General features: G+C 44.7%; 1 protein-coding gene across 1 annotated transcript in view; it reads left to right on the top strand.

Annotated features, from left to right (window-relative positions):
* Nucleotides 1–17,806, top strand: part of LOC113122167 (oleosin GRP-17) — a 28,060-nt gene that overhangs the window by 6,377 nt on the left and 3,877 nt on the right. Inside the window, exon 2 of the mRNA XM_026293261.1 lies at nucleotides 15,520–17,063. Within this exon, the coding sequence (XP_026149046.1) occupies nucleotides 15,740–17,063 (1,324 nt within the window). The 5' untranslated portion in view covers nucleotides 15,520–15,739. The remainder of the gene's footprint in view (nucleotides 1–15,519; nucleotides 17,064–17,806) is intronic.

Raw genomic sequence — 17,806 nt, forward strand, 5'->3', positions numbered from 1 at the left:
GCTCGCTGTGGAAAACAGGGTCAGGCTGCAGAAAAAAGAGAAAGAGAGTGAGCACATGATGGGCAGATAAAGGCTTGTCTGTGTCTGAGGGAGAGGAGAACGAGGAGGATGAGGAGGAGGAGGAGGGCAGCGCGATGAAGGGGCCTCTCTGTTGAAGGAGGGAGTTGTGGCTCCATAGAAGGCTCCCATGGCTGACAGAAACAAGGCATTTACTCTGTGAGTCGGCCTCTGTAACACCATAATAGGCTCTTATAATGATGCCACTATGGACAGGCAGGAGAAAGAGGAAAACACATAATGTGCCTTTAAACTGCGGGTCTGTTGTGAGGAATGCCTGTCGTGTGATGGAGGAGGAAGAGTTGTTGTTTGATTGGACCAAGACAAAGGCTGGGTGGGGTGAGAGTTTAGGGTCTGGACTAAAAGACACAACCAAGTTGTACAGAGTCGAAAGCATGGCTGGAGGGTCTGCTGGGTTGTTGCTCAGGTTTTTGAGTGGGCAGTGTTTAGGATTTATGTTGGTTAAATAACTAATGAACCTCGGACACAGCAAAATATTGAGGCTGGGCGACTCAACCTCTACCTTGTGGGGGTGTTTGGGGGAATAGGTAGAGCTTTCAGTCGCTTGGTTGAACGAAACCTGTTTGAGTCACCTGGTGCAGTATTAGAGTGAACTGGTCCACACACACCTTTGGATTTAAGGTTGATGTTTGGAAAGATATTTATCCATGATGCATCTCTGCTCACAATCGCCCACAGTCTCACTCAGCCAATTTTAAACTGTGGCATTTGTAGTTTGAGATTTTCCTGAAGCTTTAGTTTGTCAGAAATGAGCTGGAATTTGGATGAACAATTGCAGAAGAATCTGAATAAACATTGGGCTAAAGAACTCAACATGTTTTTATTCAAGAAGTGTGTGCTGTTTGTGTGTTGGAACGATGGCGCTCAGGGATTTATTTTATTCTTCCTGTTTGACTGAGGATTTTTATATAACATTTATTTCCTCCATGTTTATGACACTATTTTACAGGTTTAAACTCACAGGCACTAGACTCTACAGCACGTGGTCCCATGTTCCAGGTGTTTTGATGATATTGGTTGATATTGGTTAAAGTTGGTTGGAGAACTGGATTAAGCAATAAAAAGATAAAAGTGTCCTCCACTGATCAATCACCATTGGCTGTTTAGTATGGTTTTGACCTTTAAACTGCTGCTTCTCGTAACGTTCATGCTGAGAGGTTGAGCAGCTAATTCGACTGCTGATTATTGGCCTTTACCTGCCGTGAATCGGATTTGGGGGGGGGGGGTTCCTGTACCTCCTAGGAGGTCAGGAGGTTGTAATCATTGATCAGTGTGCACAGGTGGTACAAAGGTCACCTGTGGTGGGTGGAGGCTAAACCGCACACAGTAGTATTAATGCCTAAACTCAAGGATGTATGTAAAGCAGGAACGCTGCATGTTCATTACTGGAATGATAACAACAGTGGGGACCTGCTGAGCTAGAACCATGGTCCAATAAGTGATTACGGGACACTGAATGTATCAGTATCCTGGTGCAGTATAAACAGGTGGGGTGGTGACATAAAACAGCTTCTTTATGTTTGGGAGGCTCTGGTCTATGGTCTGTACCTGTGGGAGCAGCATCAACAGGAAGCACATATTTTCTAGAACCAAATGCTAACCAACTATAAATGCTTTCATTTTTCACGCCATGTCAGACTCAATGAGCAAAGAAAGGCCTGAAGCACTCTGCATCTCCATTAGGAGGGGTATTACTGAAGTCTCTAGGGAAATCTGCAGCTAAAGTACAGACAGTCATAGAGAAAGGTCTAGAACTTTATTAAAGTGGGAGATAAACTGCCAGACTGCAAAACCAAAACACTAAACTGGATTCTTCAATCAGGCCTGACTCTGCCTCGGTGTTAGGACCCCTCACACTTGTTGATTCTGTTGGAGACTTAATAAGTGAACAGAGCGATGGTGTAAATTAGTTAAAGACTAATGGTTCGGGTGAACCGGTGCTTGTAGCTCAGTAAAAGCTGCTGGTGGCTGTAACCTGGCTTTACTGTGGGCCCTACACACGTTTTCATGCAGTCCTAGTTGTGATTTTGTTTATAGCACACTGAGTTTCTGTGCAGGTGGCTGAGTTCACACGTGCAGTCTGGCATGTATGTTTCACATGGTCATGCATGTGGACGGTGCACATGGAGCCTCATGAACATGGGCAATGATGTAATGTCACGGCCTGTACGAGCACATGGAGAGGGTAGAGTGATTTGCCCACACACTGTGGACACCAGCTTCTATAACTATTTTTTTCAGCTTTTGTCTCTGAATTAAAGGTTCCACTGGACACAATCTGGACTGAACAGATGAGATTTAGAGGTTTTTCATGAGATATTCAGTGGTGGGTTGGCAGGTTGCAGGGTGTTTTTGTTAGTTTGGCAGTTTACTGGCAGTTGTGAGCTGAAGATTAAATTGATAAATGAAACATGAACTAAATCTGTCTGTGCTGGTTCAGGCTGAATCAGGTTTGTTTTTTTTTTTTTTGTTGCACTCTGAACGTGTGGCCAATGTGTCGTCCTGCTGTGTTTAGCCAACATCTTCCTTCACTTGTAAACCTGTGGGAGAGCTTTGCGTGCAGTCTCTCCTGATCCCGCTGATGGATTTAACAGGCTTAAAGCAAGTGTCATGCAATTTGAAACTTTATTGCTCCCTGCAGGGAAATCCTCTTTTGTCGTCACCCTCCACTCTCAGGGGTCAGAGGTCAGAGGTCAAGGTTGGTTGTGGAGCTGGACTCCGGCTGCAGATTTAGGGTTTTGCTCTAGGACGTTGTGAAGTCAGCTGGAGGAAGATGAGTTTCTGTAGCGTTACATCGTTCTGCAGCCCTGACGGCAGGTCAAAGGCACAATCTGGGGCGTCCACCGAACAAAAGGACGCTCGCCATTTTTAAATGTGCTGAGTGTCTCCAGGATCTTTCACGGTTTCAGTTCAGTAGTTTTGCCAGGTCGCACTGTGTGGAGAGTTTCATACTGCATCTGGAAAACATTATCTACAACATAACTGCATATATGTGGATTAATATGGAAATTGTGATTTTTCTTCAGTTTTGTTTAAAAATACAGCGAAACAAGGTGAAAAGCCTTAATTTGTGTAGCAGATTTCACAGTAATCCACCAGACAGAACTGGAAACGTTTTTATGTTGTTAAAGGGTTTAACTGTGAGACATGGTGTTTATTTCTAATCTACAGATCGTTTCATTGTTCATAAAGAAAGGAAGGCCCAACGTTTGGCTTGGTTGAATTCCTTTTCAAGCATTTTGAGATATTGTTTTAATGGTGGCCTCCTCTTCTTCAAAAATGTCTTAACGTAGGATCCTCCCAGAAACACACAGCTTCATCTTTCTTGCTCTGAATAATCAGGAACAAACACTCTGCTGTGAACCAGTGCACAGAAATCTGGCTCACCATTTTTTCATGTTGAAGGAACTGAGATGAAAATAAATGGACCCTAACAGCGCTGCACATGAAAGCCTTTTCAGAGCGCCCCCTCCCACTCCCGCTCCTGATGCAAAACTACGACAGCAGGGATAATTAGGGAATTGTATTTTGGAAAATATAGGGCTGCATGCTAATGAGGGCACGACAATGAATAATAAACCTTCAATTCAACTCGAACTGTTCGAGAGCTGCAGAGAAGACGAGAGGCTTCAAGGCAGGTACTGAGAAGAAAGTTGCTACTGTCTGTGGATTAAAACCTGATCACAGAGCGTTACGTCTCCACAGGGCCATGACATCTGCAGCAACACGGCAGCTTATTGCTCTACTAACAGAAGATCACAGAGAACAATGTCTGACTCCACTGCCTTCCAGCCTTTTCTGCTCTACATGTTGGAGGTTTCTGATTATTCTCCTTGCTCAGTTTCTAAAGTGTCACTAAATACTGTAACATATAGTTTGGTTAGTTCATTTCACACTCACAGACTAAAAAAACGGAAAAGCACATTTAGGAAGCTGGAGTCTGTGAATTTTTGGCATCTTTAAAAATGACTGGTCATTAATCATCTATCAGATTAAATGCAATAACATAACAGTATCTACACCAGGGGTCTCAAACTCGCGGCCCGTTTGCGGCCCGCAGAACGATAGTTTGTGGCCCCCGCCTTAATATGGAAGTTTAATGTTAGTGCGGCCCCCAAGTTTGATATGTATGGCACTTTAAGGACTCACACACCGAACGACGAACGCAGCGTCGCGTCGCGTCGCGCCACGTCTTTAAAATTATTAGTGTACGCACACCGGCGGGGCCGTTCGGCGTCTGTCCGTGGCGCCCAGCTACGACTCAGGACGCTGTTCAAATTCCTGCCGCGCCACAGAGCGCCTTCTGCATGGTTTTATATTAAATAACATCATATTTCTCTCAAATCGTCGTTAATACATTATACAAAGACACCACTGCTGCAAAATACTAGCTACTTGCATTGGTTTTCAAAAATGTAAACACAATAAAATGTGTAATAAACGTAGTCCTTTTAATCTTATCTAAAATTCAGGATTATTTTCTTTATTTTCATCAGGTCATTATTTTGCATATACATTGTGCATTATGCATTGTGCATATTCTTCATTACCATAAAAATGTTAAATATAAAAAATAGATATTATAAACTGAAACCGAAACTAAAATAGAATAGTACATCTGTTTAATAAAAATACAAAAAAAACTAGGCTAACGTTAGCTTTTACAATGTAGTTGCCTAGACAACAGATACAACAAAACAATAACAGACTTAACAGATCATATTTATTACTGATTGATTTATTTATTTTATATTTATTTTATTTATTTTCTTATTAATTCTTAATTTGTTTATTTTTTTATCTTCTTTTGTGTTAAAAAATAAAAATAAAGAGATTTAAGAAGATTGGAATTTTTTTAACAAAGCTTTTCTTGTGGAAAACCTGATGCGGCCCAGCCTCACTCAGACTCTGCCTCTAGCGGCCCCCAGGTAAATTGAGTTTGAGACCCCTGATCTACACAAACTACTGCACTGCAGTTATTTGCCATTACGCGGTTTATGTTCTCAAACGAAATGACTGATGACACCTTTCTGCAGCTGTTTTACCAACACGACACACAGGTAACCCACTATGGAGATACTGACACTCATTTCACCTGCAATGGAGCCACATTTTGGAAGCAGTTCATTCGGCGTTCTACCTGCCCTGATCATAACCATCTCCCATACTAGTTAAACATATTCATTGCACATGAAATTGGCATTTAGTGTACATATTGCACAGTACTTCCAAGGCTGATACTGAAGATTTACAGAAAGCAAAGAGACTTTACAAAGAAAACTAACATCCACAGGCACAGAATCACAACATGTATGATAAATCTAAAAAGCCCAGATTATGCTTCCTGCAGCCAGGCAGTCAAACTCTGGTCATCTGTCCATATGTGTGAAGGTCCAAGCAGACTCAACGTGCTGACAAACAAGCATGAACACGTCCATCTATACAGACCCCTAATGTGGTAGAAACTGAACCACACGTGTCTGCTGTCCCTGCTTTAGAGTATATATGATCCCTGTCAAGAGTGCCAGTGCTATTGCTTCTGTTGGAACACTGAGTAGTTACAAAGGAGCACTTTGGCAATAGTCTCTGATCTTGTTGTCAACAAATTTCAAGACCAACCCTACATTGTTCTTGTCTTACTTTCTTGCTGCGTCTGTGGTCCTCAGGCCACAGCATTAATCCACATTTGGTGCTCGAATGGGAGTTTCAGGAGCTGGAAGTTGTAATGTGGGGACCACGTCGACATACAGTGTGTGTGTGGTGATGAAGGAACACATCACCCAGTCCAACATTGTGGGCACTGATGGTACAGAGGACAAGGAAACAGCAGGCAACAGACGGGCACAGAGATAGGCTGAGTGATGTGTCGTCCTGTGGGCTGGATCCAGTTTAAATTGGCTGCTCTCCTGGCTCTGGATTAGACCTGGGCTTAATACCTTTATACTAAAAGGCCTGTCCGTTCCCTCAGAGGACAATCTGCTGCAGGAACACACCAGGCTTTAATCCACAGCGGCAACAACAACAACAGTTTATCGGGCTGAAGCTCACAGAGACAGATCACACCACAGCAGACGTGTTCATCCTCGCTCGGCGTCATGTTGGTGTCCCACTGTCCAGTCTGGACACCTCGTGTCTCAACAAATCACTGTGTCAATGTGGAAGAACGGGTGAAAAAGTGTGAGGATGCTGCACTTTGGGAAATGGATCGGAAACAGATGTAGAAATTGTTCAGCCCAAGTCTGTATCATTCAACTAGACGAGGAGCTGCCTTCTTTGTTTGGGTCAAACTAGCAACTATTTGGAAAACCAATTACTGGTTTACCCAACAGAAACATTAAAAAACATCCATAAAAGTTAAGCTTTTAACAGATGGATATCATTGGAAAGTGAACAGCTGCACAAAAGAGCGACACTGAGGTGTTTTTTTCTGATTTCCTGATTGATGGGGTTGCAGCCTGCAAAGTGTCAGAACAGAGAAAAACACCTACTCAGGAGCTGAGTTCACAAGCTAAAGTCACTGCTCATAAAAATGATCAAACTTCTTTCAATGAACCAATCAACTGATAAGTTGCTTTAACTCCTAACATTAGAGTCTAAATATTAGATGCAGAAATGGTTTGTTGTGAAGTTACTTCAGCATCCACACACAGATCAGAACTGAATGAGATATTGATCATCAGGTCCAAACACCAGGTCACTCATGACCACAGGTTCCCTTTCACTGGGACCAAAACCAGAAACTGCACAAACAGATTTCACTGCTGGCCTGAACAACCACATCACAGGAAAAAAAGCTCACCTGTTTCTCCTGCTGATTCTTTGAAACTCACTTCCTGGATCAGTCAAATGCTGCCTCTTTGTCCAATCAGGAGCCTGTTTGATACATTGACCTGATTAGCTCACAGGCAGACTGTGTATGGTGGCCAGTAGGGACAAACTTCAGAGCAGCAAAGGATGTAATAAGCCCTAAATCAGATAATGGCACATTGGTTTTGTCTTTGATTCATTCTACAAACATCAATTTCACTTTAATCTGGTCTTTGTTTGGATCTGAAGTTTGGACCAGTTTTTGCATGCAGTCCAATCAGAAATGTGTTGATAATGATAATGTCACCTGTTTGCTGAGCTGCAGGCAGCAGAGCCACCCACCATGGAGAAACAACCATGATGATAGTATAACAGAGTCATAATCCCTGGCTTACTGAAATCTGTTCACAGATCTGAACTATGTTGCTGATGCTTTAAGGTGGAGAAACAGCAGTGCAGAAGGTGACACAGACAGTTGCAGCAGGTGGAGGGGGAGCAGGGGTCTGAGCAAACCTCTGTGTTGTTGTGCAGCCTGTCTGGCCGCAGGCCCAGGAACAATTGATTCGATTTTTGTTGTGATTAGGTTCGGGAATTTTGTTGTAAAGACGGCTTTGGTTTCTTTTTATTTTTCAGCACAGACTCTGTTTATCCCAAGTTGAAGAAATAAAACTCAAGGTTTTAGATGGAACAGTTCAACAGTAGTTGATGTTAGCTTTTTGTTAAAAGTGATATCTGTGCTGATCTAAGTTCAGTTGTGACCAAACGTGTGCTGTCTGTTGTATGTGAGTCCAAACGGTGTGTTTTCTAATCCTGCTGCATGTCCCAGACGGAGCAGTCAGACAGAAACCTGCAAAATCAGACAGAAGCCTCAACAGTGAGAAACCTGAGCAATCATGCTGCAGAGCCAGTAAGGGGGAGCCAGAGTAATGAAGGTTTTAAGATTCACAATGTCAGGTAACATGCCCAAAAAGCCTGCTCTCCTGCTGATGGTGCTCCTTCTGTCTATGGCTCTGTGACCAGAAACAGCCAACAACCTATGCAACAAATTATAGTTCTGATCTGGGTTCTCAGTGGTTTATGCCAAATGCTTCCAACAAATTAGTTAAATCTCTGAACCCGTCCTCTGACCATGTCTCAGGTGGTTCGAGCTGCTCTGACTGTTCACACAGGAGGTCATGGTGAACCACCTCCTCCAGGGTCCAACTCAAACTCTAAAATCTGTCGTTTGAATTTCTAGTCTTGATGTGACGAACTGCACAACATGACACACTCTCTTTCTCAAAGACATTCGTGGTGCTGAATGAAAAAAGAGACTGAGACTGACTTTACACCTTCATAGATTTCTGTTCTGTGGTGGGCTCAAACAAAACGCGGCAGACTCCTGCTGCTCAAGGCTTAATATTTCAAAAGACCAACTCCATATATCACATCAAATGTCACCTTCACTGGTATTTCCATACATTAGAGCTGTCCCAGTATCAGTAGCGCTCCAGAATGAGCATGAGCATCTGTTTTAAGGCTAAAAGGCTCAAATCACACGGAGTCCTCACACATACAGTTTACATGATTTGTAAATATTTCTCATTATGCTTTCTGAGCAAAACATCCTGTCGAACATCCAGCGGCTCAGTTTTCTGACTCTGTCTTTAAACATTTTACACACAATTTTAGTCCCAGTTATAGAAGTTGTTAATCAATTCAAGAAATCAGCATTAGCATATGACAGTCACACTGACGCTAAATGAGCAGTGGAAATCCATAGAGCCTGGTTCTTGCCTCAAGTCCAAGATTGATGTGACCACCCTTTTGTTTGGCACGTGTTGGCAAAGGAACAGTGCTGCCCAGAGCTGAAGGAGCCGTTTGCTGTGTATGGTTGGATCCTAAATGCACTTCCACTTATCACACCTTCACATGAGTGTTTGAGCAGGAACGAGCCACGTTTTCCTGAAACAGCTGCACATGTGCACCACAGAGGGTTAAGTGAGGAGCCTGGGCTGTGTGTGAATGCAGCACCTGAGGAGTTTGAATCCACATTGATAGCAGGAAGGTGTGAAGAGGAGGGCTATTATCGCAGCATGAAGTGGGAAACAATGATTGGCCACTCCGCTGCTTCCCCATTGACCCCAATTTTAGCTGCATTAACAGGCATCCTGGGGGATTAGATTGTCATCACAGCAAAAAACACACACAGCTGCAAATGGACCCAGGAGGCAGTGAAGACCCACATTATGACAAACTTATCTGCATCAGAAAGTGTTTGCCTCCAAAACACATTCCAGTCAAATCAGAGGAAATCTGTGCAGACAGGAGAAAAAGTATTACCAGCTCGATGCAGTGACAGATTAAACTGTAGAGACAAGTCTGGTCCTGATGTTGAGCTTCAAAATGAGCAGTACTGCCTTTTAACGCATTTAGGCTTTGGTGGCATTCAAGGTTCTCACCATGGATAAAAACTGCTTCCATTTTAACTGTTGTACCGACTGCAGACAAATTCTCTCTTGTAGTGTTGCATTTACGATGTGGCACCTGTAAGTGAAGCTATGAAACAGCAACCTTCAGTGCCCAGAAATGATGTTCATACACTGGATGGATGCACAGCGTCCATTTTAGAAGCAACACACATGCTGTTTTTCCAGCTAACGAGGAGCAGGGTCAGGGTGGGCAGTGGGCTCAGGGGATTCGACTGGAGACTATTGACATCCTGTGTCCAGCCAGTAACAACCAAACAAATAATAATGTCAATGTCAGTGAACGTTTTGTGGCTCTGCAAATGAATCTATTCAATTTTTTCATTATATTGATAAAAAATAGAAATGAGTTTGCTGTTGCAAATTAACAGATAAACATAATTTCTTGGAGACATGGTTGAATATGTTTGTTTCAGTTGTGCTCAGATAAGTTCAGATCAGTTTGGGGCTGGGATGGTGCAAATACAAAGAGGAAGTCTCTGTCTCTGATTCAGGAGACCTATTGTTTCCAGGACTGCACATAATTTTTTGGTCTGGTCCTCAACTGAGATTTTGCTACCGTCACTACAACCCTGCTTACTGCTCTAATGGCTGTAATCACTGTGCCTCTCATTAATAGTTTGCACTGCATTTCTGGTCTTTAGTCTTTCTATCTAAAGTATCTATCTATCTCTCTATCAATCTATATATCTTCCTATCTATCTATCCTTTTCAAACACTGGAGACTAAAGTGTTTTGGCCCTAAGTAAAAGGCACTGCTTGTGTCTGCAGGATTGGTATTTTCACAGCACGTTCACAGCAAACACTTGTTCCTTCCATTCAGGTTCAGCCTGGCATTTGCTTATTGGCCTTTTTGGTGACCTGATGAGAATCCTGGAACCAGAGAAACATAGTGAAGCTAATGTTGTAGTGTAAGTTAGCACCATGCTGGCCCTGCCAACATGGCTAATTCAAAATACTAATGCTGGTGTACACAACACCACAGCTACCACAGCCAACACATCCATCCATCCATCCATCTTCTATACCCGCTTTTTCCTGAAAGCCAGGGTCATGGGGATCTGCTGGAGCCCATCCCAGCCCCCTCTCGGGACAAGTCACCAGTGCCAACACATTATTAACATTATTAAAGAAAAACTTTTTGTTTCAGTAGATAAATGTTCCAAAGTGCCAAAATGTCAATACACAGAAGAGCTTTTTTCCTGCCATGTGTTCCTGACTTTAAGCACACATGCACAGTCTTGTGCACCCATGGCTGTCTCACAGGCCATTTAGATGAACTTTCTCAGCTCTGTGTCTTTGTACAGGTGAACGGGGGCCTAACAACCAAATGTTGGCTTTGACAGGGAAATGTATTCATTTCATCTATTATTGTATTTACTAATAATCAAGCAATTTCTCGTATGTGGGTTGGGATAGAATTTGTTTCCTTATCTAGGATGGTCAAATGCTGTACCACAGGGTCTGATCACTGCAGGAGTCTTTCCTTATAGCACTAACACAAAGAAAACTGCATTTAGCTTTTTCAGCCAAAGTTTGTGAATGTAAATGTGATTTTTTCGGGCGATAACTCCCAAACATGATGACTCTGACAGGAGGTGAACCTCCGTCAGAACCAGACTCTGCAGACCCCACAGAGCAGAAAGTACTCTGCAGCCAACAAACCAGACAGTCCACAGGCTGAGTCAGTAAAGTGGAGACACACGCACTTACACACAGACACACAGAGAGACATAGAAATACACACACACACACTCACACACACACAAACAAACAGACACAGGCGCACACACACACACAGACATACAAACAAACACACACACTCAGGTGGTGCAGCGGTTAACAGGCTGCAGCTGTTGCTCTTCCTGCCTGTGGGTGTCACAGGTTGGACTGACGGCTGGTGTGGAACAGCTGGAGGATTTTACATAGATGACGTCCTTGTTTTCTCTTCTTCTCCTTTGTAAAATGTGAGTTTAGACTGAGGTGCGGGGAACAGCTGTCCAGTCGTGTTTCAGAAAAGATGAAATCTGGAGAGTCAGACAGACAGAGGTCATGAACAGAGAGAGGAAAGCTGATATAAAGACTGACAGACAGGCAGGAAGAAACTGAGAAGCAGAAATACAGACAGAAAGACAGGAAGAAGGAAAATAAGATGGAAAGACAGACTAAGGGAGGGAAACAATGAAAAGAAAAATAAACAGAGAAGAAAAGTAGGAAAGACAAAGGAAGAGACAGGGAAGCAGAGAGAGAAAGGAGAGGTAAAGAAAGAGAGTCATCAAAAGATGAAAAGCAAGACAAAAGAAAGAGACTGAAACCGAAGGATAAACGATGAAAAGCGACAGAAGAGGAAAACCCAGACAGACAGGGGTGGTGAAGAATGAAAGGCAGACGGATAGAAACAGAAAGATGATTCGCAATCAGCCTGTCTGCACCCCTCCTCCTCCTCCCTCCATTTTGTCGTCCTTGTCTGACGCTGTTCCAACACATCGGGGCTTCAGCCTCACATTCGCCGTCCAACCCACTAATGTCAAGGCAAAATAAAGACACGGTGCAGCTCTGTCTCATGTTAGCTGAACTTGCTGCAAACAGCTGGAATCCAGCAGAAACTCACATTTCTTCACAACATGTGTTTTAGCTGCTGCTCGATGACTCCTTAAATCACAGTTAATGGGTTTGAACCACCAGATCCATGGCTCAGGTGATCGGTCACTTCTCTGAGCTATACTTTCTCTGATTTTATACTGCAATACCCATCAGCCCCAATGATTCTCGTGCCACCCTTCCACTCCCAGCAAATGGCCGGGTTTGGTCACACTTGATGGAGATGGAGGAATCTAGTCTGTAGATTGTACGTTTGTCTGTGGGCTTTGAACTTGCCCACATATTGAGGTTTGAGCACATCTCAGGACTTTGACAGGCGAGCTACAGTATGGACAGCTTGACCAAAGTACAAGTCTGAGCTGGACTCACTGTGACCTCTGATTTCAAAAGACCCACCTCCAGATACAGCCCGGGACTGTAGCTCTGCTTTAGGAAGAACACAAAGCTGCTAGAGGCTGACAGATTTGAGAAAATCCACTGAAAAAGAGCACTTAGGTCCCATATAGTCCCCTGCAGGATAGGTGACAGTCCAGAGCATAATATTGCAGAGCAGATTCTCTTGTTCCTTTCAAGTATTTGGATGAACACGCCATCAGCGGCAGAATTATTGATAAGCAGATTAACCAAATTCAGCTGCTAATGTGACTTTGCTAACAGTTTGAGCAAACATGTCACTGGATGAATGAAGCTGTTTATCATCTGCTGTGACTGTGAACACAACCTGATTAGTTTAACACGTGGACACACGGACACACGGATAAACGGCGTCTGATGAAGTCCAGTGAGCTGGAAGAGAAATTAGTTGCAGCAGAAGCATAGAGAAAACCACAGAGTGCAGAAATGCATTGATGTGTTGTGTGTGCCTGGTGTTACGGCCAGCCTCTGCACCCCTACCACTGAGATTAATCCATGTATGTTTTCTGCATCTGCTGAATGATTAGTGTCTGATACCGACTCATAGTAAAAGTGTGTAGCTGCTTCTCTAGCTGGAGGGGCTCATTTCTATCTTTAGGCAGCATCAGTAACAAGGCTACCAGAGATTTAAAGCTCAGACTAGTAAACAAGAGGCAGTGCAGCACTGAGGCAACTAGAAACTCTGTGTGGTCGGTATACAGTCACAGCACAGCATTCAGTCAGCTTGTCACAGTTAGTAGCCATTCATGCAGCAGGATAACTGGAGAGCTCGTCAGGTCATATTTGGTCATGCACAATGCATTGGCACCTGAAAGACTCTCCGGCATGACAAACCACAGTGAGTGGTACCAATTGGGCTGTGTGTACCAATCATAGTTGGCTGTGGACGTGAAGAAGACGGCTCCTGTTCCACAGCCAGCAAGTCAGCCCTCAGAGAAGCACACCAAACAGTCATCCAGATAGTTTTACTGTGTGTTTACACTGAAAGTGTTGAGTTCTGGAAAGTTATCATGGCTGTTCCCCATTTCAGCAACTGCAGATGAAACGGCACTTGATTGGCCAGTGCCGCTCTATGCTGGCTGACGTTTTCTTGCTCTGCAGCAGGTGAAGAATGTTCGCGTTTTTTTATTGGACGAGCTGTGTTTTAAGGCTGTCTGAGATCAGTCATCCAATAAACTAAACAATCAGCCAGTCAGACCCATCCACCACCAAGAGATAATAGAAGTAAGTCATCCAGTCAGTCAGTAAGACAGTCAACCAGCCTATCTCCCAGGCAGCACAGCAGCCTGTTTATTCAGTGAGCCAATATGGCAGCCAGTCAACCAATCAGCCGACCAGTCGGTCAGTCAGTCAGTTGCGGCAACAACATACTGAGATTATCTGGAGCATGTGATGTATGCGTTTATACCATCACTCTCTCTCTCTTTCTGTCTGACTGTTTCCCGTTTGCACCTCCATCTCCCCACTGTGAGTGTCCCCACGTCTCCACCTCCTCCTCTGGGAGCCAGAGACTAAACGTCTGGACTCGCCACAGCGTCTCACAGCTAATCCACATCAGTGTGTGACTCACAGATTCACTGATCTGCTGATTCACTCTTTAAATCCTCCAAAAGGTGTTACAACCAGGCAGCATTTAGAGCAGAAATCTTTTTTCTTCCTGACAACAAACCAACGATCAGACACACACAGAAACAAACTGATGTGCCATGAACAAGATAGTGTGCATGTCCAGAATCTGTCATGGCCTGTTACAGCAGCCAATCACAGGGCTGACACACAGAGACAGACACACACTTTTAGAGTCACCAACCAACCTAACCTGCATGTGTTTGGACTGTGGGAGGAGAAAACCCACACAGACACGGGGACAACATGCAGATTCCACACAGAAAGGCCCCGGGTCCACCGGGGTTCAGACCCTAATCCTAACCTGCATGTGTTTGGACTGTGGGAGGAGAAAACCCACACAGACAACATGCAGACTCCACACAGAAAGGCCCCGGGTCCACCGGGGTTCAGACCCTAATCCTAACCTGCATGTGTTTGGACTGTGGGAGGAGAAAATCCACACAGACACGGGGACAACATGCAGATTCCACACAGAAAGGCCCCGGGTCCACCGGGGTTCAGACCCTAATCCTAACCTGCATGTGTTTGGACTGTGGGAGGAGAAAACCCACACAGACAACATGCAAACTCCACACAGAAACAATGATATGGTCTAACATCTCATCTTTGTAGGGTATTTGTCAACTTTGTCCTTTAAGTCACTTTGGTGATTTGTGGGCAGTTTGACAGAATTATTGTAAAAAATCGAAGAAATGTGAAGTGTATGTTGAAGTGGTGTTAATGTAAACGCCTAATGAGAATAATGAGACTACTTTCATTTTGTGTTTTTTTCTCAGGAGAAATGTTTGCACAAAGGAATTCTTGGCAGCATTTTGAGCTGGTTTTACATCCTCTAAAAAAATCATCTCCAACTTTACTGATTTAGTAGTCAGTGAGTGTGGAAAATACAAAACCCTGTGAACCCTGTGAAATTCATGGCTCCACCTGCTATCACCAGTTTTAATGAATCCTTTTGAATGCAGTGTTTAAGGGGCACTCCACAGCACAAAGAGAATTTCTCAGCCTTTGAAACAGCTGAATAATGTCTTGTGATGTTATAGAGTTAGAAACATATTCCTTATGGAAAATGTAGGACGCTGCTTTTGTTTTGGCAGTCTCCTCTGAGTGTGCCAACTTTATGAGGAGGCATTGCTAAGATGCTGAAGCCTCTGTGTAAGTCCTGACAGAATAAACATCCAGCTTTTAGGATCAGAGGCCTTTGTATTGCTGCTGTTTGGTGTAAGTTTTCTCCAAAAACCTCCAGCTTCAGCCATTTCATTTGAAAAGAAAACAGTGCACGTGGAATTACACATGGTATGACTTTAGGAAACACCATAATTGTATTGCATTTCCCACTGAGATTCTTTATTCTGTTACACTTCATCCCCCATTCAATGCACAGTCTAGACCAGACTAATTGAGTGTCTACTCTGTTGATTCCGGCTATTAACCATCTGTGCCTCCTCTTCTATCTCTCTACCCCCTTTTTCATCCCACCTCTCTCACCCCTGTCACCTTCTCTCCTCCCTGTCTTTCTCTTCAGGAGTTTGGGAGATTACTAGGATGCTGAGTATCTTTCCTCCTCATCACGGTTCTCCACCCTGCTCTCCATGACCTGAGAGCGCCACCACAGTGGGAGGAACGAAACACCAGAGAGAGAGAGCGAGAGAGAGACAGAGGAGGGCAGAAGGCCAGGGAAGGAAGGAAGGAAGGAAGGAAGGAAGACACTTCTTTGCTGTTATTGTTTGCTTTCACGTTCTGAAATGGCGACGACAGAGGGCAGTGCGGCCCCAGTGGTCCAGGAAGACGGGAAAACCCCTGAGAGTAAGCCAACGGAGACTGAGCAACCAGCTAAAAATGCAAATGCAGAGACTGTCAACAATGAGGTTGTCGATAAAGATGGTGCCGCTGTCAACAGCGAGGTGGTTGATAACAAAGAGACTGTGAACCACGACACAGCGGCGGCGGCAGGAACTGAGGAAGGAGAGGAAGTAGCGAGCGGAGAGGCACCACCTCCTCAAAGCTCAGAAAATGTTTCTTCTGCTGAGCCCAAAACCTCGTTCCTGGACTCCTTCCTCAACAAGAGTGGCCTGGGGAAGGTGATGGGTGGAAGGAAGAAGAAAGAGCAAAGCACAGCGGCAGGAGGAGGAGAGGAAAATGCAGCTGAGGGAGGAGAGAAAGAGGGAGAAAAAGGAGCTGAGGAGGCTGCAGCACCTGAGGGAGGAGCAGAGGGAGGTGCAGAAGGAGAGGTAGCAATAGAGAAAGCTCCACAAAATGTGGAGAAGGAGGAGGAGAAGAAAGGAGAGAAGGGCAAACCTGCAGAGGCTAAATCCACAGTTCGAGACCTTATCAGGAAACCAGTGGCAAGGATCTTCTCCCATCGCAGTACAGAGAAGAAGGACGGCACCACAGCAGAACCCCAGAAACAAGTAAAAGTCCGCTCCAAGTCTCTGGACCGGCTGGAAGATCCAGAAGCACTTAACACCACTGCAGACTCTACCACAGAGGAGGGAGGAGGAGCAGGAGGAGAAGAGGGAGGTGCAGAAGGAGAGCAGAAAGCCTCTTCCTCAGCAGCAACCAAGCACATGAAGCGCTGGCACTCCTTCAAGAAGCTCATGGCTCAGAAGGCCCACAAGAAGAGTGGAGGAGGAGGAGAGGATGGGAAGGAGGATGGAGCGGAGGGTGGAGAAGGAGGCGGTGGAGACTCCTCCACGCTGGACTCCAAGGAGTCAGGCCAGAAGAGGTGGAAGCTGAAACGCTCCTGGACCTTCCAGGGCCTGAAGAGGGACCCATCCATGGTTGGCATCAGCAGCAAGGCTAAGAGCTCCGACAAAGACTCCGCAGACACCTCAAAGCCAGAGGAGGCAGAAGCAGGAGAAGAGGAGGGAGAAGAGGCTAAAGCAGAAGGAGGAACAGAAGAGGCCAAGACGGAGGGGGGGGAGGAGGAGAAGGCAACAGCAGGAGGTGGGATGGTGACGCAGCACGCCAATGAGATCTGGACCTCTTTCAAGAAACGTGTCATCCCCAAGTCCAAACGAGCCAACACAGAGTGCGCCCCCAGCGGGGAAGACGACGTCACCGCTGCAGGTGAGGCAACAAGGTCTGACAGATATACCACAACCCTGACACTGCAGCAGGTTTATCTGGGACATGTTACCATGGTAACAAGATTCACATCCAGGCCGAGACCCCCAAACAGCATCCTTCGTTGGTAGTGGGGAAGAAACTCTGACTTTTGAGATGATAACGTGTGAGTTCTTAAACATCAATAACAAATTGGCAGCAGGCTGACCTTTATTTCCTTCCTGTTGCTGTCCAGGGAGCAGACAGATGTTAGAGGTTTACTGCACCAAGTGTTGATGTAATGCAAACTGTTTTTTTTTTTGAAGAGATCTGATTTTGCCCTTGAGTATTATTGATTTAGATTTTTTTTCATTTTTAATAGAATTTGGTTTTACATGCATTAGGTCAGCAACAGTTCTGGGTCTGTGACTGGGCAGCACTTCAGTGATGGTGCTTGTTTTCTGTCAGTTTATTTAGTGTTTTCAGCCCCGAGGTTTTGACTGTGGTAAATATGATTTTCATTATGGGGCTGAAATTTGAAACTTTTACCATGTTAACTTTGATCCTGGCCCTGTGATGGACTGGTGACCTGTCCAGGGTGTACCCCTGCCTTCCACCCGAAAGAGAGGCTCCAGCAGATCCCGGTGACCCTGGTTAAGGAATAAGCGGGTATAGAAAATGGAGGGATGGATGGAACTTTGATCCTGTGCTATCCATCATTCAGCCCCTTTCAGATTTTTGAGGTTTTAACCCTGAACTCTCTTCTT

The sequence above is a fragment of the Mastacembelus armatus genome, chromosome 13, assembly GCF_900324485.2.
Source record: "Mastacembelus armatus chromosome 13, fMasArm1.2, whole genome shotgun sequence".
In the NCBI taxonomy this organism is placed as follows: domain Eukaryota; kingdom Metazoa; phylum Chordata; class Actinopteri; order Synbranchiformes; family Mastacembelidae; genus Mastacembelus; species Mastacembelus armatus.